General features: G+C 34.8%; 1 protein-coding gene and 1 pseudogene across 1 annotated transcript; one reads left to right on the forward strand and one right to left on the reverse strand.

The window, feature by feature from the left end:
* Nucleotides 1-397: 397 nt before the first annotated feature.
* On the reverse strand, nt 398-1,046 carry LOC112855648 (olfactory receptor 11H6-like; annotated as a pseudogene).
* Nucleotides 1,047-19,461: 18,415 nt separating this feature from the next.
* LOC112856350 (olfactory receptor 4Q2) lies at nt 19,462-20,394 on the forward strand. Its single transcript, XM_025919922.2, has one exon. It carries the CDS (start codon nt 19,462-19,464, stop codon nt 20,392-20,394), a length of 933 nt encoding a protein of 310 aa, XP_025775707.2.
* The last annotated feature ends 1,837 nt before the right edge of the window (nt 20,395-22,231 follow it).

The raw sequence follows: 22,231 nt of genomic DNA on the forward strand, positions 1-22,231 counted from the left end.
AAATTTTAGCTAGTGTTAAGTCTAAATGTCAAAAAGATGCATAATAGTTTTTTCTCTGCTTTGAAACATTTTAAGTTCAATGTACATTTTTCTCTAATAATAACAAAATGGATAGATGGCCAGTTAACTTAGTAACATTTAATTATACTTGAATATGTTCTTCTCCCCCCAAAACATACATTCCTAATTTAGTTAATACAACTGAATGCCAATTTTTAATTACTTATTTCTCATACATTATTTCAGTTGTAAACAAAAGTCCTTCAAAGATTTCTTCCATGCCTACGACTAAATCTCACCACTCTAAATAACTTTCTCAGAGCTACCTTCATCTCTTTATTTCGAAGACTATAGATCAAGGGGTTGAAGAGTGGAGTTAACACAGAATAGGACAAAGTCACATATTTCTGAATCCCTGCTGGATTGCCTGCTGTTGGGCTCACATATACAACCATGATAGAGCCATAGAACAGGGACACCACAGCCAAATGGGAGCCACATGTGGAGAAAGCCTTATGCCGACCTTCTGCTGAGGGGACCTTCAGCACAGCTCTGATCACCAAGGTATAGGAGCTGATAATGAAGACTAAGGTGGTGAAAATGAGGACTGAGTTATAGATAGCACAGATGATCTCAGTGGCAGGAGCTGGCACACAGGACAGCTTTATAAGAGGTCCTGGGTCGCACAGGAAATGATCAATTGTATTGGGACAACAAAATGGCAGCTGAGAGATGAGGTAAATAGGCAAGAGGAAGTACAGGAAGCCAGACACCCAACACCCAGCTCCTGTTCTGATGCAGCGTTGAACTGTCATGACAGTGGGGTAATGCAGGGGCCTGCAGATAGCAAGGTACCTGTCAAAGGCCATGGCAGACAAGAAGAAGGTCTCAGTGGTGCCCAGGGAGAAGAAGAAGTAGAACTGGAGGAAGCATCCAGAGACAGAAATGGTGTTGGTCTCAGAGAGAAAGTTGGCTAGCATATTAGGGACAGTGGAGGTGATAAACCAGATCTCCAGGAAGGAAAAATTGGCCAGCAGGATGTACATTGGAGTTTGTAGTTGATGGTCCCACATCACAGCACAGATAATACAGATATTTCCAGTTAGTGTCAGAATATATGTCCCAGAGAAGACTGAAAAGAGGAAAATCTGAATTTCCCAGGTATAAGAAAAGCCTAAAAGGATGAATTTACTCACAGAGCTAGAGCAATTATTTATGTTGGAATATTTATTTGTTTGTAATGCTGCAAAAATAACAGATTTCCAAATTACAAGTATAGAAATTAGGGCAGATCCCTTGCTTAGGGTAAAATCATTCTGTGTGTCAATAAATAACAAAATGCCATAATCCATGCAGTGATAGTTCCATGATTTTCATATATTCATGACTCTATTCTGTAAACAGTATATAAAAGTGAAAACTCTTCTGTCATCCTAAGGTTTACCATCAAAGTTACTTGGTATTATCAAGAGTCAAGTGTGCCCAAGGATCTACAATTTTAGAATAAGCAGTGAATGAGAGGAATGAATAAACACAGCTAAATAATTAAGTGGTTGTAACCTACAAAGATATCGATGACACTGATATTTAATATTCTTTGATCTATTTGGGAGAGAAATAGGTCAAGCTGATGAGGACAATATAAATAGATTTAAAACATTTGAAACTTAACTGATTTTAGTTTTACTGTGTTAGATTATGTGAAATGTTCCTATGTTAATTTTAGAATATATCATAAACTAATGTTAAAATAAAAATCTATCAGAAGTTTTCACATTTCAATTCCTCTCTTTACTAAAATAACACTCAGAAAGACTTACTGGCAATCTTCCTTATTTTACAAAGAAACTTAAGGAACAAAGCTCTGTAATATAGTCCTACATTGGCCTATACATCACAATCAATACTTGATATATATGATGTTTTTCATTAATATTGCAGTTGATATCAGATACTTTAGTAGATATTAAAGTCAAATATGTATCATTTATAAAGATATGCCAAAGTTGGCTGTGCCCACAAAAGCTGTTCCTCAAAGTTTGCAATCTCAAACAGGAATAAAATTTTGTCTTCTATGCTGTAAATATAACAGAAAGTAACAGAAGGTAGTCACTTGAAACTTCCTTGAAGGAAGGTCTATTCCCATTCGCTTACTGGAATTCTCCCTGACCTAGGGCCCTAACTCCCACAGAGAGCAATATAAATGGGAAACTGGCAAACCACTTTAAGAGTTCTAGTAAGTTTTGAAGTAACATTTTTTTATAAGCTCTTAGAAAAAATTTAGCTTTGATTCTGGAGAAGGAATACTTTCATAATTCACATATTAAGTGGTATTTAATACAAAACTAGAGAGGCGTGGAAGGAGAAAATAGAGAAGCTTTGAGTCCTGTGAGCTTTACCTTACCTGAAGATACAAGATGGGTATCATAGAAATCTGTATGGCTTAACACCATCTTCTATATCAGAGTGAAAACTCTAATCTCAGATCTCAGAGAAGCCAAATATAATAGTTCCACGCATTACTGTGGGGATTATATGGAATTCTGACCCTTTTAAGAGCAAGAACATTATGAAATCTGTCATGGACCTCTTTAGGCTTGCCCTCTTACAGTTTTCTTGTTTATATAAACTGACAAAGCAACAGGAAACCTGACAGTTGAAAAGAGAATCATAGTCTCATGATCTACACAGAACCAAATGAACAACTGAATATTAAGCCCTTTTACTTTCTGCAAAGATCATCTTTGGGGAGTGGCTCTCTAGAGAGGGAATTTATAGCACACTAGTCACATTGAACCTGATTTCCTATTCTGTTCCTTACTCAGCATACTGGAATTTGTTTCAAATTCTAACACATTTCCCAATTTAGTTCAAGGAGTTTTATTTGCAATAACAAGAGAAACAGAAACACAAAATGATTTGGGCAGGTTTAAGTTTGCTACTTAACTGTAATCAGAAGTAATTTTCTCTCTGATGATAAAGGAAAAATTGTGACTCTGGCCATTTGCCTTGGCTGTAAGCTTACAGAAAAGTCTAAGGAATATAGGTTAACACAAAGATTAGGAGCCTGTGCATTTAAACATATTAAATATTCCCTCCTTTTGTTTCAGACTATTCATCATCTTAACTCCAACTTGTTTGCCCCAGCTCAAGCTCACCACCACACTGAGATACACATTCTTTAGCTATGAGTAAAATTTTTAAAATAAGAAAGACATGAAAATATCCTATTCAGTTAATTAACACTTTGGTAATATCTTTTAACTGTTCCATACTACAACATTAGCATTAAGTGGCTATACAATATTTTACATAATTAGTCCCTAATTGTTGAACCTTTAGGTATGATAAACAGAGTTACAAAGATTCTTAATACAAATTAAACCATACCCTATAATAAAAAATTCCAAATGATAGAATATGATCAAGTAAAAGTTATTTAAGAGTGGTCCAACATTATGTGTATGTGAAAGCATATATTAAAATAAATATTCACTAATTAATAGAGAAAAATATAGGACATGTTATAAATCCAGTGATGGCAATAGATAAAACTGAACTTCATTCTTCACAAAATTAACCAGAAATAAAAGGAATTCCTTAACTTGGTGAAGAATCTCTTTAACAGATATGATTGGTGAAATCATTGTCTAATAGTAAAACACAAAAAGCATTATAATTAATCAAAGACAAAAAGGAAATGAAAGTCTCTGAGCAAGGAGACACCTAAGAGTTTGATGCTAAGTGGAAGCTATTTGAGGAGAATGGTACTAAATGAGAGGAAACTGAAAAGAAAAAGCCCAAAATCTATGTAAAAGTTTAAAAAAACACAGGAAACAAAAATAATGGATACAAAATTTTCAAAAGCAAAATAAATCATAGGACTTATAATAACAAATATTAAAATATTTGATAAAGTTAGTGCAAGGTGGAAATAGAATCAAAAGATCTTTTTTTTCAATTGTTTAGGAAGATTTAAAAAATTTTTAAGTAATCTGAATAAATTAAATATGTGGAATGCATTAAAATAAAATTCAGAAAAACCAAACATAGGGAAAATTACATTTAAACTGATAAAGGAGCCCCAATGAGAAAAATGCCAGTTTTGAAATAATCAAAACCAGAAGCAAGTGGCACAGTAAAGGTGCAGTTCCACATACCAATACCAGGGGATGGAAGATAACAGAAAAGGTTTGAGAAGACCTAGAACCCCTCGTCATGTTGATTGGTGGAGATCTCCTTTTGAAAAAAGAATCAACCTCAAAACTTAGAACACTAAAAAAAGGCATATCTATGAAATGCCTGACAGAGAATTTTTAAATAACTGTTATAAAGATGCCCAATGAACTAAAAGACAGATACACAATTAAATAAAATCAGGAAAATGATGAACAAAATGAGAATATCAACAAAGAGAAAGAATTTTTTTTTAAATTTTTTTTCAACGTTTTTTATTTATTTTGGGGACAGAGAGAGACAGAGCATGAACGGGGGAGGGGCAGAGAGAGAGGGAGACACAGAATCGGAAGCAGGCTCCAGGCTCTGAGCCATCAGCCCAGAGCCCGACGCGGGGCTCGAACTCACGGACCGCGAGATCGTGACCTGGCTGAAGTCGGACGCCTAACCGACTGCGCCACCCAGGCGCCCCGAGAAAGAATTTTTAAAAAACAAAAATTCCAGGGGCGCCTGGGTGGCGCAGTCGGTTAGGCGTCCGACTTCAGCCAGGTCACGATCTCGCGGTCCGTGAGTTCGAGCCCCGCGTCGGGCTCTGGGCTGATGGCTCAGAGCCTGGAGCCTGCTTCCGATTCTGTGTCTCCCTCTCTCTCTGCCCCTCCCCCGTTCATGCTCTGTCTCTCTCTGTCCCCAAAATAAATAAAAAACGTTGAAAAAAAAAACAAAAATTCTGGAGTTGAAAACTGTAAAAACTAAAGTGAAAAATTTCATTAGAGGGGTTGAACATCAGATTTGACAGGTAGGAGAAAGAGTCTGGAACTGGAAGATGGGTCATCTGAAATCATGGAACCAAAGGTACAAAAGGCCTTATAAAACACCAGCAAGAGGATGAATATATGTCTATGGGGTCATGGAAGAAGAAGAGAGAGACAAAGGGGCTTAGCTTATTTGATGAAATAATGGCCAAATTTTTCCAAAACTCTGAGGAGAGTGATGGACATACAGAAGTTTAAATAGCTTGAACTGAAGTAAATCTGAACAGAACCACATTGAGACACATTATAACCAAACTGTCTAAAGTCAAAAATAAAGAAAGAAATCTTCAAAGAAGAAAGAGAAAAGCAATTCATCACATACATGGGAGCTTCCATAAGAATATCAGCAGACTTCTCATCATTTACTTTTCAGAACCCAGAAAAGTGATGGGATATATTCAAAGTGCTTAAAAAAAAAGAAGCAATAAAACCCCCACTAACAAATTATCAACCACGAATACTGTATCAGTCAAAACTTTCATTCAAAACTGAAGGAGAGAGAGAGAAAGGTATTAAAAATGGTGGAATAGCAAGATCCTTTATACACCTCATCCCACAGGCACAACAAATTTACAACTACACACAGAGAATAATTTTCCTTTGAAAAAGCCCTGAGAATTAGATGAATAGTGCCTTCACAACAAAAGACAAAAGAGAGGCATCCAGAAGAGTAGGAGAGGAGAGTCACAGCCTTTCCAGGACTACACCCCAGATACAGTAATCCCACAATTAAGAAAAATAAAAAAATTAGGAAACTCTCCCTCAAGGAGTAAAGGGATTGTGCCCCATATCAGGCATTCCAGTGGATGGGTCCAACAGTGGAAATGTAAGATGACTAAATGTCCAGTTTTGGAAATCTATGGTGATGAAAACCAGGAGAATTATAGAACCATAAAGAATGGATACCCAGTATTAAAGAGCTTGCATGCAAACCCATCCACTCTCCAATCCAGTTCAAAAGCACCAAAGTGAAAAGCACCTAGTCCATAAGCAAGGGAGACCCACTTTCTAACTTTAAACAGCTACTGGAGAGGCAAGAACCTGAAGGGATTTATCCAGGATGCAAGCCCTGGTTGACATCATTTTTGCAACCTCATTGTAACTCACTACGGTAGAAGCACCCAACAGGTGGCAGTTTTGGTGCCTTCTCTCTAGCCTACTAGTTAGCAATGGATATCCTTTGTCCACCCTACACAGAGAGCTAGCTGTAACCAGTATAGGTAAGCATTTGGTATGTTCAATCCTTGTTCAGCATTTGATATGATATGTAAAGCAAGGCAGGGAGAGTGCCCTGAGCCCTGCCCATTATATTCAGCAGCCAGGCTGCAATTGGGAAAAGCAAATGACATAAATTCTACTTCCCATCTGCAGTGGCACTTTTGAAAATTGCCAGGTGGGTGCCCCAAGCCCTGACTTCCCTGTGCAGTATTGTGTCTCAATGTGGTCCTATCATAGCTGGCAGGAACACATAGCCCACACAGAGTACCTGGCTCTGGTGATCAAGGGAGACTGCACTTCTGGCACATGTGGCTCATGCATAAGTTAAGTCCCTAAAGGGGTTCTTGGGTGGCTCAGTCAGTTAAGCATCTGACTCGGTTTCAGCTCAGGTCATGATCTCATGGTTTTGTGGGTTTGAGCCATGCATCAGGTTCTGTGCTGGTAGCACAAAGCCTAGTTGGGATTCTTTCCCTCTCCTTCTCTCACTCTGTCCCTCCCCCATTTGTGCTGCCTCTGTCTCTCTCAAAACAAATAAATAAACTTTAAAAAAGATAATTCTTTCAAGACTAAGAGAGGTAGCCACTTCACCTAATACATATAGACCAGCAGAGTGACAAGCAAAATGAGGAGACAGAGGAATATGTTCCAAAATAAAAAAACAAGGCAAATCCCAGAAAAATACCTTAAGAAAACAGAGTTAACCTACTTGATAATGAGTTCAAAGTAATGGCTATAAAGATGTTCACCAATCTCAGAAGAATTAAAGAACACAGGGAGAACTTCAATAAGAGAGAAGATACAATAAAGTACCAAATGGAAGTTATAACTGAACTGAAAAATACACTAGAAGGTTTCAACAGCAGAATGGATGAAAGAGAAGCAAAAATCAGTGAGCTGGAAGACAAAGCAATGGAAAACACCTAGACAGCATCCAAAAAAAAAAAAAAAGAGAATTCAAAGAAATGAGAATAACTTAATGGACCTCTGGAATAACATCAAGCAGAATAACATTAACGTCATAGTGGTCCCAGTGGGAGAAGGGAAATAATGGATTAAAATTTCCCTAATCTGAAGAAAACAGACATCTAATTCCAGGAAGCCCAGAGAGTTCAACACAAGATCAACCCAAAGAGAAAAACATTGAGCCACATTATAATTAAAATGATAAAAGTTAAGGGTAAAGAAAGAATCTTGAAAGCAGCAAGACAAAAGCAACATACTACATACAAGGAAAACTACATAAGGCCATGAGCAGATTTTTCAGCAGAAGCTTTACATGCCCGAGGGGAAACCCATGACACATTCAAAGTGCTGAAAGGAAAAAATTGCTGACCAAGAATTCTCTAACCATCAAGATTATCATTTAGAATTAAAGGAGAGATTAACAGTTTTCCAGATATCCAAAAGCTAAAGGAGTCCATTACCAATAAACCAGCCTCACAAGAAATGTTAAAGAGACTTCTCTAAGCTAAAAATATAAAACACTAATTAATAATGAGAAAACATGAAAGTAAAAATCTGACTGGAAAAGGTAAATAACAAATGTGTGGATCAACCACTTACAAAGCTAGTATGAAGGGTAAAAACAGAAGTAGGAGAATTTATTAAAAACACAATTAGTTAAAATACATATAAAACAAAGTGATAAATGCATCATCAACAAAATAAAATGTGCGAAGGGAGTAAAATATAAACCTTTGAGATGTGTTGAAAATTAATTTACAAGAGACTTATATACATAAGATATCATATATGAACCTTACAGCAACTACAAAGAAAAACATATAGTTAATACAGAAAATAAAAAGGATTAAATACTAAAAACAATAATCAAAATACAAGGGAAGAGAGAAAGAGAAGAAAAAAGGACCAGAGAAGAACTACAAAAACAGCGAGTACACAATTAACAAAATGGCAATAAATAGATACCTATCAATAATTACATGGAAATGTACTAAATTCTCCAATCAAAAGACATGGATGACTAAATGGATACAAAAACAAGACCCCTGTATATGCTGCCTACAAGAGACTTACTTTAAGCCTTAAGGTCATTCATAGATGGAAAGTGAAGAGATAGAAAAAGATTACCATGCAAATGGGAATAAGAAGAAAGTAGGATAGCAAAACTTATATCAGATAAAACAGACTTTAAAACAAAGAGTATAAAAAGATACAAAGAAAGACATTGCATAATGACAAAAGAATCTTTCTAACAAGAGGATGTAACAGCTAGCTGTAAACCAACACAGTAGGACCTAAATATATAAAGCAAATATCAACAGCCATAACAGGAGAAATAGATAGCAAACAACTATAGAGGCTTTACTCTACTCATGTAAGTGATTATCCAGACATAATATCAATAAGAAACAATAGCCTTAAAGGACACATTAGGCTAGATGGACCTAATAGATACATATACAGATCATTCCACCCCAAAACAGAAGAATGCAGGTTCTTTTCAAATGCACATGAGACATTCTAAAGAACTGATCATACATTAGACCACAAAATAAGTCTCAATTTAAGAAAACTGAAATTCTATCAAGCCTCTTTTCTGACCACAAAAGTATGCAAATAAAAATTAATTACAAGAAAACTGGAAAACAAAACAAAACATGGAGATTAAACATGTTACATAACAACCAATAGAACAATGAGAAATCAAAAAGGAAATTAAATAAAAATGGAAATACAACAATCCAAAATGTTTGGGACACAGCAAAAGCTGTTTTAAGAGGGAAGTTCATAGTGATACAGACCTACTTCAAGAAATAAGAAAAATCTGGGGCGCCTGGGTGGCTCAGTCTGTTAAGTGTCTGACTTCAGCTCAGGTCATGATCTCGCAGTCTGTGGGTTCAGGCCTCGCGTTGGGCTCTGTGCTGTCAGCTCAGAGCTTGGAGCGGGCTTCAGATTCTGTATCTCCCTCTCTCTCTGCTCTTACCCTGCTCATGCTCGCTCTCTCTCTCTCTCTCTCTCAAAAATAAATAATAAAACATTTTTTAAAAAAAGAAATGAGAAAAATCTCAGATAAACAATATAACTGTTTTTTTTTTTTTTTTTTTTTTTTTTTTTTGAGAGAGAGAGAACACGAGGAGAGGGGCAGAGATAGAGGAAGACACAGAATATGAAGCAGGCTCCAGGCTCTGAGCTATGAGCACAGAGCCCAATGCAGGGCTCAAACTCACCACCCATGATATCATGACCCGAGCCAAAGACAGTTGCTTAACCAACCAAGCCCCCCAGGCACCCAACAATCTAGCTCTACAATTAAAAAAAAAAAAAAACTAGGAAAAGAACAGACAATGCCCGAAATCAATAAAAGGAAGAAAATAATAAATATCAGAGCAGAAATAAATGGAGATTTAAAAACAATAAAAAGATCAGTGAAACTGTAAGCTGGATTTTTGGAAAAAAAAAAAAACCAAATCAATAAAATTTTAGCCAGGCTCATCAAGAAAAAACAATCAGAAATGAAAGATAAAAAGTTATAAATGATTCCACAAAAATATATTCCACAAATATAAATTGTATTTCTTAATCATCAGAGAATATTCTAAACAACTATACAGCAACAAATTAGAGAATCTGTAAGTGAATACATTCTTAGAAACACATAATCTTTCAAGAGTTAATTATGAAGAAATAGAAAATCTGGATAGTCTAATTACTAGTAGTGAAATTGAATCAATAATCAAAAAACTCCCAACAGACAAAAGTTCAGGTTGATATGGCTTCACAAGTGAATTCTACCAAACATTTAAAGAAGAGTTACTATTTATCCTCCTCACATTATTCCTAAAAACCAAAGAGGAATGAACACTTCCAAACCCATTTTACAAAGCCAACATTTACAAGCGATCATTTACAGCTGATACCAAAAATAAACAAACACACTTCAAAAAAGAAAAGAAAAATACAGGCCATTATCACTGATGAACATAGATGCAAAAATTCTCAACAAAATACCAGCAAATCACATTCAACAATACATTAAAAGCATCATATAACAGGACAAACCATCCTTCATTCCAAGGATACAAAGATGGCTTAATATCGGCAAATCAGTCATTGTGATACATCACATTAACAAAATGAAGGATAAAAATCATATGATCATCTCAATGGATGCAGAAAAGCATCTGACAAAATTGGATATCCATTTATGATAAAAACTCACAACAAGTGGGTACAGTGGGAGCATACCTTAACATATAAAGGCCACATATGACAAACCTACAGCTAACATCATACACAATAGTTCAGCTTTTCCTATAAGATCAGGAATAAGATAAAGAGAGCCACTCTCGCCACTCCATTCAACAGAGTACTGAAAATCCTAGACACAGAAATTAGACAAGAAAAAGAAATAAAGGACATCCAAATTGGAAAGGAAGTAAAACTGTCACTGTTTGTAAATGGCATAATACTATATAGAGAGAATCCTAACGACTGCACCAAAAATTTATCACAATAAATGAATGCAGTAGGGCTGCAGGATACAAGATTAATATACAGAAGTCTGTTGTGTTTATGTACACTAATAACAACCTATCAGAAAAAAAGAAAAATACTACCGCATTTACTACTTCATCAATAATAATAAAATATTTAGGAATAATTTTATTAAAGGAAGTTAAAGACCTGTATTCTGAAAACTATAAGACACTGATGAAACAAATAAATGACACAAATAGATGACACAAATAATGGAAAGCTATGTTGTGCTAACAATAAGAATAATACTGTTAAAATGTCCATACTTTCCAATGCAGTCTACACATTTAAAGCAATCCCTATCAAAATACCAGTGGAATTTTTCATAGAACTAGAACAAACAATAATAAAATTTGTAAGGCGTCAAGAAAGACTCTGAAAAGTCAAACAATCTTGATAAAGAACCAAGCTGGAGGTATCAGAATCCCAAATTTCAAGATATACTCCCAAAGATGCCATAATTAAATAGTATGGCACTGGCACAAAAATAGATACATAGATCAAGGGAACAGAATAGAGAGCCCCAAAATAAACCCATGCTTATCTGGTCAATCAATCTATGACAAAGGAGGCAAGAACATACAATAAGGAAAAGATAGTCTTCAATAAATCATGTTAAGAAAATTAGATGGAATGAAATTGAACCACTTATAGCATATATACAAATAAATTCAAATACATTAAAGATTTAAATGAAAGCCTTAAAACCATAAAACTGAACAAAACATAGGCAGTAAGCTCTTTGACATTAGTCTTAGCAAAATTTGTTTAGATCTGTCTCTTCAAGCAAGAGCAACAAAAGCAAAAATAAATGGGACTACATCAAATTAAAAAGATTTTGTACAGTGAAGGAAACCGCCAAAAAAATGACCAAGCAAGCTCCAGAATAGAAGAAGATATTTATAAACAATATATCTAATAAAGGGTTGATATCAAAAATATATAAAGAACACATAACACTCCACAGCAAACAACAACAACAAAATAATACAGGAGAAGATTTGAAAAAGCAGGTCTCCAGAAAAGACATACAGATGTCCAAAAGACACAGGAAGAGATGCTCAACATCACTAATCATCAGGGAAATGCAAATCAAAACCACAATGAGATACCACTACATACTCGCTAGAATGGCTAGCATCAAAAAGACAAGAATAGTAAGTGTTGGAGAGGATATGGAGAAAAGGGAATCCTCATGCACTGTTGCTGGGAATGTAAATTGGTGCAGCCACTATGGAAAACAGCATGGCGTTTCCTCACAAAATTAAACATAGAACTATCACATGATCTAGCAATTTCACTTCTGGGTATTTATCCAAAGAAAACAAAACACTAACTTGAAAAGATACAGGTATCCCTATATTCACTTCAGTATTCTTTACAATAGCCAAGACATGGAAGCAACCCAAGTGTCTATCAATAGATGAGCGTGTGTGTGTGTGTGTGTGTGTGTGTGTGTGTGTGTGTGTAAGTGTGTGTTTGTATTGGCCATAAAAATGAAATGATTCATAAAAATGAAAGATTGCCATTTGTGACAACATGGATGGACCCAGGGGGTACCGTGCTAAGTAAAATAAGTTAGACAAGGACAAATACCATATGATTCCACTTATATGTGAAAACTTAAAAACCACAGAAATAGACAAAAAAACAGACTCTTAAATACTCAGAACTAGTGGCTGCCAGGAGAGAAGTGGGTGGTGGATAGATAAAACAGATGAAGGAAATTAAGAAGTAGAAACTTCCAGTTATAAAATAATTGTGATGCGGATGAAAGGTATAGCTTAAGGAATATAATCAATAATATTATCATAATTGTGACAGATGGTGACTACACTTATTCTGGTAAACAGTGAGTAATGTACAGAATTGTTGAATCAAGATGTTGAAATCTCGCAGTAATACAATAGTGTATGTCAATTATACATCAATAATAAAAATACATAAAAATTAAAAACAAAAACAAGGAATAGGAATAGAAGAAGTACCTCAATACAACATTTATGAAAAGCCACAGCTAACATTACAATAGTGAAACACTAAAAGCTTTTTCTCTAGATCAGAAATAAGCAAGAATGCCCATTCCCATCACTTCTATTCAACATAATGTTGGAAGTACTACCCAGAGCAATTATGCAAGAAGGAGAGATAAAAGGTATCCATACATAAAGGAAGAAATAAAATTATCTGCTTGTAGACTACATGATCTTATATGCAGAAAATCATAAAGATTTCATCAAAACAAATGTTAGAACTAACAAATTAAGCACAGTTGCATGACACAAAATCAACACAAAAAAATGTGTTGCACTTGAGGTGAGCACAGAATGGTGAGTGTTGAATCACTAAATTGTAGACCTGAAACCAATATTACACTGTATAACTAACTGAAATTTAAATACAAACTAAGACATCAGTTGCATTTCTATATACTAACAATAAAGAGTCCAAAAAGGAAATTTTAAAATTAATTTCATTTACAATAGCATCAAAAAATACTTTGGAATAAATATAACCAAGGAGATAAATGACTTGTACACTTAAAAATACAAAAATTGATTAAAGAAATTATAGACACAAATAAATGTAAATATATCCTACATTAATGGATTGGAAGACAATATTGTTAAGATGTCCACACTACTCACAGTGATCTACAGATTTAATGTAATATCTATGCTATGTGAATTTAGTGAAGTTGCTACAACCAATCTATAAAAGAAAAAATTGACAGTAGTTCAAAAATGTCATAAAGATGAAAAAAATCTAACAAAAAATGATACAAGACCTTTACGCTGAATACTGAAACACTCAACTGAGAGAAATTAAATGAAGAGATTTATCATGTTCATGTATCACAACACTCAATGCTGTTATATGGCAATTGTTATGAAACTGGTGTATGGATATATTAAAACCCCAATCAATATCCTTATCAGTATGTTTTAAAATATTGAGATGTTGATTCTCAAATGTAGGTGAAAATGCATAGGACCTAGAATACACTAAGACACATTATAGAAGAAAGGGGTATGATTTATACTATCAGTTATCAAGATTTAATATAAAGCCTAGCATGATTAGGACAGGACTCTATTACCAAAGAGCAGAAATATAATGCAGCAGATTAAAATGGAGGCCCGTACATACATAGTCATGTTATTTATCACATAGCCTCCATTGCAATCCAATGGGATATTAATGGTCTTTTTAATAAATGTTTTAGGTCAACTCAACAACTACATGGAAGAAAAGAAAACTTGATGCCCTACCTCATACCACCCACAAAAAACTAATTTAAAATAGATCATATTCCTAAATGTGAAAGCTAAAATATTTAAGCATCTAGTTTATAAAAAAGAGAATATTTTGGGGCGCCTGGGTGGCGCAGTTGGTTAAGCGTCTGACTTCAGCCAGGTCACGATCTCGCGGTCCGTGAGTTCGAGCCCCGCGTCAGCCTCTGGGCTGATGGCTCGGAGCCTGGAGCCTGTTTCCGATTCTGTGTCTCCCTCTCTCTCTGCCCCTCCCCCATTCATGCTCTGTCTCTCTCTGTCCCAAAAATAAATAAAAACGTTGAAAAAAAAATTTAAAAAAAAATAAAAAAAAAAAAGAGAATATTTTTATGACTTTAAGAGAGACAATTTCTTAAAACAGAAATGTCTTTAACCATATATAAAAAAACTTAAAATCATTAAAGAACTTTTGCTTACTAAAATACACCAAGAAATGATTATGTCACTGAAAAACATATATCCAACAAAGGATTTGATTATACATTATACAAAAAATTTGTGTAAGCCAATAAAATAATGCACATGATCCATTAACAACTGAGCAAAAAAACTTTAATGGAGACTTCATGAAAAAGATTTCCAAACAAAAGGCAGAAACAGACTCCTAAATACAGACAGCAAACTGTTGTCAGAGGGTAGAAGGATGGGATGATAGGAAAAATGGGTGAATGAAGAATGGGAGGCACACACTTCCAGTTATGGAATGAACAAGTCATGAGGATGGAAGGTACAGCATAGGGAATACAGTCAATGGTATTGTAATAGCCTTGTATGGTGATAGTAGCTACACTTGTGAGCATAGCATACCATACTGACTAGCTGAATCACTATGCTATACACCTGAAACTAATGTAACATTGTATGTAAATTATACTCAAAATAATTTTATTTTTTTAATTTTTTAAATGTTTATTTATTTTGAGAGACAGAGCATAAGCGGGGAAGAACAGAGAGAGAAGGAGACACAGAATCGGAGACAGGATCCAGGCTCTGAGCTGTCAGCATAGAGCCTGACGCAGGGCTTAAACTCACAAACTGCGAGATCATGAACTGAGCAGAAGTCGGACACTTAACTGACTGAGCTACCCAGGTGCTCCTCAAAACAATTTTAGATAAAAATTTTGAGCAAAAAATTTTTCCACATGAAAAATGTGTTCCCTATCATTACTTATCGAGAATGTGCAAGTTAAGCTACAATTAGATACCACCCCACACCCAGCAGAATGGCTACAATATATATTTTTTAAAGATGGATAATAACAAGTGTTGAAGAGGCTGTGGAGCTACAGAAACTCACGTACAATGCTGGTGAGATTATACATCAGAACAATCACATATGAAGAATGTTTCACAGTTTCTTATATTAAACCAGTATCTACTCTAAGATTAAAAAGTTCTACTTAATATAACATCCAACAGAAATGAGTGTTATGTCCTTTAAAAAACATGTACAGGAATGGTCATAACAATTGTATTTTTATCTTACAAAAATGAGAAACCATCCAAATGTCCAACAACAGAGTCATGTGTAAATAAATTACGGGTATGTTCATGCAATGGAAGCAATAATGCAACTCATTGACAACAAAAATGTACAAATGCTGATAAACGTAATAGTTTGGATAAATTTCACATAGTATAAGTAATCAAATACACAGAGATCATGTATCATATAATCCCATTTAGGTGAAGTGCAAAATTTAAGGTGATAGAAGTTAAAACAAAACAAAAAAAAAAGCTAACTGCAGGGGTTACCGCTTGAGAAGGTAGAATAAGGATGTATATTTGAAGAACTGTTAACATTCTATTTTTCCATTTGGTTGTAAGTTTACATAAGTATAAATTTGATTAATTGTAAATTTATACAAAAAGTAAATATTTCAAGCATTTGCATCATGTAATATCTTTGAAATCTAGAGAACCTCTGTATATTAGTAATGAAAACATAATAAACAGTAAGCAAAGTGACAACACGAACATGGAATCTTCAGAAGAAAAATATGTAACTGAAAAAATCCTTAAAAAATGATCATTCACACTGCTGTTAAGGCAAATACAAATTAAGATAACAAGGTATCATTTTTACCCATCACATTTGCAAAATTAAAGTTAAATAACAGTAATGGCTGATATTATCCAGGGTTGAATAGTGTGAAATTAACACCATGTATGTTCTTCAGGGGAGTATATAGTAGTACAGAAATGTGGGGAGAAAAAAAATTCTGTCAATAACTGCCTCAGAAACTTCACTTTCAGGCCTCTGTCCCTTACAAATAATAAATGTCTATGGATCAACATTGTTTATTGCAGCACTATTTGTAATAGTAATAAAATAATTCATGATCTACATGCTATCAAGAGTATTTTATCATTGCATACACTTTTAAAAAATATCATGTATCAGTTAAAAAAGGAGTTAGAGCTACATATATTACATGTAAGCATATCCAAGAATTTCTTCTCTCTTCTGTCTCTTGCTCTCTCTCTTTCCCACCCCACACAGTGGTAGAGAAGTGGAAGTGAAAGAAAGGGGGATGTTTCTTACTTGACATATTTCTGTAATTTAGAAAAATAAGATAAAATCTAAAGTCAAAAATTCTGATTAGAGAATATTCTCTAATTTCTCTGATTTCTCCATATGGAGGAAGTCATGAAAGCAAAGGTGTACTGTTTTTGGCAAGGCACCTGCAGCCGAACTTGCTTAATGTTCCATTATCCTTCCCATCAACTGGAATATTCAGGGCTGGGAACACTTACTTCCCAACATAACCCAGCTGACAGTATTCCAACTATCATATCTTTGTTTTAAATTCTCTTTCCTATCCATTGGCTTTTCCCTTCACACCCTATTATCATCCCCCAACAACATATTTCTGAGTTACATAATTTCTGGCAGAAGGTTGTGATTCAAATTTTTTAATGATTCCCTTTGTGCTTTAACTGCAAGTATCCGAATCCCTAAATCCCTAAACATCAAAATTTCCTAATGATGGTCCGTGAAACCAGGGAGTTCCATCTAATTTATTTATCATCTTGGTTCTATCATGTCTAGGATGGCTCTGTAGTGTTAGCATGCCAGATGTGTGCGACTGCAGGACCTAAGAATCTACACGTTACAGAGGTGTGTAACAATAAAGTCCATTATACTGAAAGCTTTTTTCATGCTCCTGTCATCTGTAGCACTTGCAAAACCAGTATTTAATAATAATTATGTTATTTTAAAGTAACACATCACATTGAATATATAGTAATACATCAATTATATAAATTAAGTAATGCATTTAAAAAAGGTTTTAAGAATATATGACTAGTTAAAGTTAATAGTGCTTCCCTTTTGGTGTTGAATGATTGTTTTCTTCATGTTGTTCATGTTTCTAAATTTCAGCAATAAGCATGATTTTTGTAATCAGAAAAAATTTTTAAACATGAAAAATTAAATAGTAAAACACTTCTTGCAAACCAACTCCATTATTGAAAACCTATTTTTCATAAATCTGAGGTTGTACATGTAAGCAACAACTATTACTCTCAAAAAAAGTTACATGAATTATAATCAAGAGGAATTTTTATCTGAAATTTAGTAATTATAAATAATAACTAAGTTGTAGAAAAAGAACAAACTCCAAACATCAGAGTTTTCATATAAAAATAAAATAGTAAGTCCTAAGACCTGTGGATATGCACAACCACACAAATTCACAGAAAGTTTATGTATTTATCATAATACATAATAAACTAGTATTTATACATAAATATTATAGCAAATTTGAAACTACTAATAAGTAAAAAGAAAAGCCCAGCTATAAAAGTCAACATTTATGAAGATTTTGTTGCCTTTACCTTTAATCTAGTTGCTTATAGCTTTACTTTTCTGTATATATAGATTTTGTCATATTTTGAATGTACTTTGGTGTCTTTTTCCTTTTTTAATGTAATCATTTTCTCAGGTTAATGTATCTTTTTGCAAACATCATTTTAACAAAATAATATTTACATTTCTGGATTTTTCTTCATATTATTTTTTGATATTTATAATTGTTAGAGAGTACATTTCTACTGACATGTAAATTTTGTTTAAACTAAACTTTATATAGTTTGAAATTAATTTTTCAAAACTATTCTTATTGAATTGCCTATATATATTTAGTTTATAGAGGATAAACTATGATGAGATAAAGAAAATTCACCAATATCCAAACTTTAAATTATTATGTCCCTTATTTGATAAAAATAGTTCTCTGTGTTGTAGAACTGTAGAATTTGAGTGAACAGCAGCTATCATGAGCCCCCACATTCCTCATAGGACTATCACCTATTTCATCTCATGCGGTAGCACCTTACAGCCATTGCTCACATAAATGCATAAAAAACACAAACACATATATACTCCCTGAAATGCTAATTCTTTTATTGCAGGGAAGTAATTTCCTTGTACTCAATTTGATAGGACAAAAGAGGGAGTCACCTGAACGTATAAATTACCCTTTTATCATTCTATTTATATAATGAAGGGCATAACTTGTGCCCACAGCTATGACTTAATATGAGAAATGAATTATACACAATAATAAGCTGAACAGAAATGTATTACATACAGGCAGATATCCAGGAAACTTAGGCAACGGTCAATGAACTAGCAATAAGCCCAAACTGGAACCTGATCCTTCCTACACTCGTTTGCACAGGGTAGAGCCCCATAAGAGTTATGCTGACAGAAAAGGGTACAGGGTTATTATAGTAGCCTAACCATCTACATAGTCAACTTCCCATCCTAAATTAAAACCTCTACAAATCCTAATGCCTGTTCACCAGAATCTTAAATTCTACCTTCAAGGTTTTTTCCTGAAGATTTTTATTAAAAATTAATATTTCAGGGGCGCCTGGGTGGCGCAGTCGGTTAAGCGTCCGACTTTAGCCAGGTCACGATCTCGCGGTCCGTGAGTTCGAGCCCCGCGTCGGGCTCTGGGCTGATGGCTCAGAGCCTGGAGCCTGTTTCCGATTCTGTGTCTCCCTCTCTCTCCGCCCCTCCCCCGTTCATGCTCTGTCTCTCTCTGTCCCAAAAATAAAAAAAAATAAACGTTGAAAAAAAAATTTAAAAAAAATTAATATTTCAGGGAAATGTTAACTTACATGTTGTGACTGAATGTAAAAATGAAAAGAGAAGGAAAATACTGATTAATGGGAGACTGAGATGCATCAAGTTAAAGTTAAAGGCTATAGACCTTCATGCTCCAAGATATCTTGGACACTTCATCATTGTCTTAAAGTTGGAACTATTCGAGAATATATATTCAATATCAGCTCAGGAGAAACAAATTTCTTCTAATCAACCAGGATATATCCTAGAGAAAAATATCTCCTTTGAAATGAGAAGATTCTTGTATTTTGTGTGAAATATCTCACCCACTTTCAATGTTACTAATGCGTCTTGTTTAATTTATTTGATCAGGGAGCCAGGTCAAATGGATGAAAATCAAACAGAGGTGGTGACAGACTTTGTCCTGGCAGGCTTCTCGCAGACACCATCTACTGAGGCAGGACTATTTGTACTATTTCTTTTCTTCTATGTGTCCACTTGGGTAGGCAATGTCCTCATCATGGTCACAGTGGCCTCTGATAACTATTTGAATTCATCACCTATGTATTTCCTTCTTGGCAACCTCTCTTTCCTGGACTTATGTTATTCAACAGTAACTACTCCGAAGCTTCTGGCTGACTTTCTTGATAATGACAAGCTCATTCACTATGACCAATGCATTGCACAGCTCTTCTTTCTGCATTTTGTAGGGGCAGCTGAGATGTTCCTGCTCACAGTGATGGCCTATGATCGCTATGTTGCAATTTGTCGCCCCCTGCATTATACCACTATCATGAGTCGAGGATTATGCTGTGTGTTGGTAGCTGCCTCCTGGATGGGAGGATTTGTGCACTCTACTGTCCAGACGATTCTCACTATCCGTCTGTCCTTTTGTGGACCAAACCATGTGGACAACTTCTTTTGTGATGTTCCCCCTGTCATCAAACTTGCCTGTACAGACACCTTTGTCATTGAATTGCTAATGGTATCTAACAGTGGGTTGATCTCTACCAGCTCCTTTGTGGTACTGGTTTCTTCCTACTCCACTATCCTGGTCAAGATTCGCTCCAAGGAGGGAAGGCGAAAGGCACTCTCCACCTGTGGCTCCCACCTCATGGTGGTAACACTCTTCTTTGGACCCTGTATTTTCATCTATGCCCGTCCCTTCTCCACTTTTTCTGTGGACAAGATGGTGTCTGTACTCTACAATGTTATTACCCCCATGATGAATCCCCTCATCTATACACTTCGGAACAAAGAGGTCAAGTCAGCCATGCAGAAACTGTGGGACAGGAGTGGACTTACTTGGAAAAAGTAGGAGACATAAGCAGTTACAGTGAGTTTTTGAGAGCAAAAAACCTGAAATTAAAATACTTTTGCACTAACGAATTAAGAGTAGGTAGCCTAGTTGTTTGGTTTTCTTCCATTAAACCATAATACTAGATAGGGCACTATAATTAAACTCAGAAAAACTCCTTTCATGTTGAATTGTTCTGTCTTCTGCTTCCTTTTTCTTCCCTGAAGCATCCATTTTCTGTTTTTCTGTCAACTGTGTTCTTCTATTCTATCCATTCATCTGATCAAACCTTATTCCATTCATTCTTTCCATTTAGTTTGCTGCCACACACTGGTACAAACTACCCTTTCCAAACTCTCACCACTTTCTTCACCTTGTCTTTGATTTTCTTCTCAATTTTCACATTCTAGCCAGATGTCTGAACTGGATAAGGAATATATATGTGGTTCTCACTCTCATAAAATATTTATATGGTTATCAGTTAGATGAAGTAGAGTAAATGTGATTTATACGACTGTCTAACAACACACTAATGGGATATATCAGTTGGTTTCATCACATTACCACACCACTAACTACCACCTCGTAGTGCAATTAAGAAAGCAATCGCCTAGGGGCTCCTGGGTGGTTCAGTCAGTTAAGCATCCAACTTCAGCTCAGATCATGATCTCAAGGATCTTGAGGCTCAGGTCATGATCTTATTGTCCTTGAGTTCAAGCCCTGTGTCAGGATCTGTGCTGACAGTTCAGAGCCTGGAGTCTGCTTTGGATTCTGTCTCCCTCTCTCTCTGCCCTTCCCCTGCCCATACTCTTTCTTTCAAAAATAAATAAACATAAAAAAATCAATTGTCTAATAGTGTGAGTGCAACTAAATTTCTTTGAATTACAAGCCAAGTGAATCTAGACAAGTCATTTAATTAACTGAAACTAATTTCCTCAACTGTAACATGCACAGAATGATGCCTACTTCTCATTGTCCTTGTGAGGGCTAAAAATGTTAATAGATGTGAATGTATGTAGTTTGGTGCTTGGTTCATAACAGGAGTTCACCGTTATTTATTCATTAAATTTGATTTTTCAATGACAGCAAAATACAGATGGTAAAAATTTAAACTGGCTGATATGCCTTATGGAAACAATATAACTGGTTTAGGGAGGATGCTAGAAAGTATACAGAAATGAGCCACGACATTTTCATTATTGATGTGAGGCACAATTTATATTACTAACACCATTATCATAAAAAAAACCCTTATTGGCATTGGTTATCCTCAGAATTATATTAAGACTAATTCATAGGCTTATGTACTCCTTACTAAAATTTTATAATCAAAGATGGGAAAATTGATTGACATTCAAGTTAAAAACAAACTAGACACAAAATACAAATCTAAAATACAAATGTACTATAAAGCAGTTTTTATTTCTACAGCCTTTTAAAGCAAGCAAATTATAGCAGCATTTTCAGCAACTTATTTGTGCAACAGAAACAGAAGCCAGGAATGTTAGGTAAATTCATTGGGGACTGAAGTTTGTCTTTATTATCTTTATATCCCTGAAGCTTACTTTCTAAAATATCTAAAATAAAAGATATTCAATAAAAACATGTTCAATAAATGAAGGAGGTTTTTATATGCTCTCTGATCAATGTGGTAAGGATTAAGGAAGAGATATTTCAGAGTTGTTTTCTTTTCCCATACTTGGAAAGATAATTTATAAATTTTCATTGAGAAGTAGGAAACACTGAGAGATATTACAGAAGGAGGACTTAATGAAAAAAAAAATGTATAACATTATTATTGTTAGAGAAGTCAGATATCTAAATATTAATTAATCAAATTCACAATACAAACAACTTT

The sequence above is a fragment of the Puma concolor genome, chromosome B3 (assembly GCF_028749965.1).
Source record: "Puma concolor isolate L17-30 chromosome B3, mPumCon1.1.hap2, whole genome shotgun sequence".
In the NCBI taxonomy this organism is placed as follows: domain Eukaryota; kingdom Metazoa; phylum Chordata; class Mammalia; order Carnivora; family Felidae; genus Puma; species Puma concolor.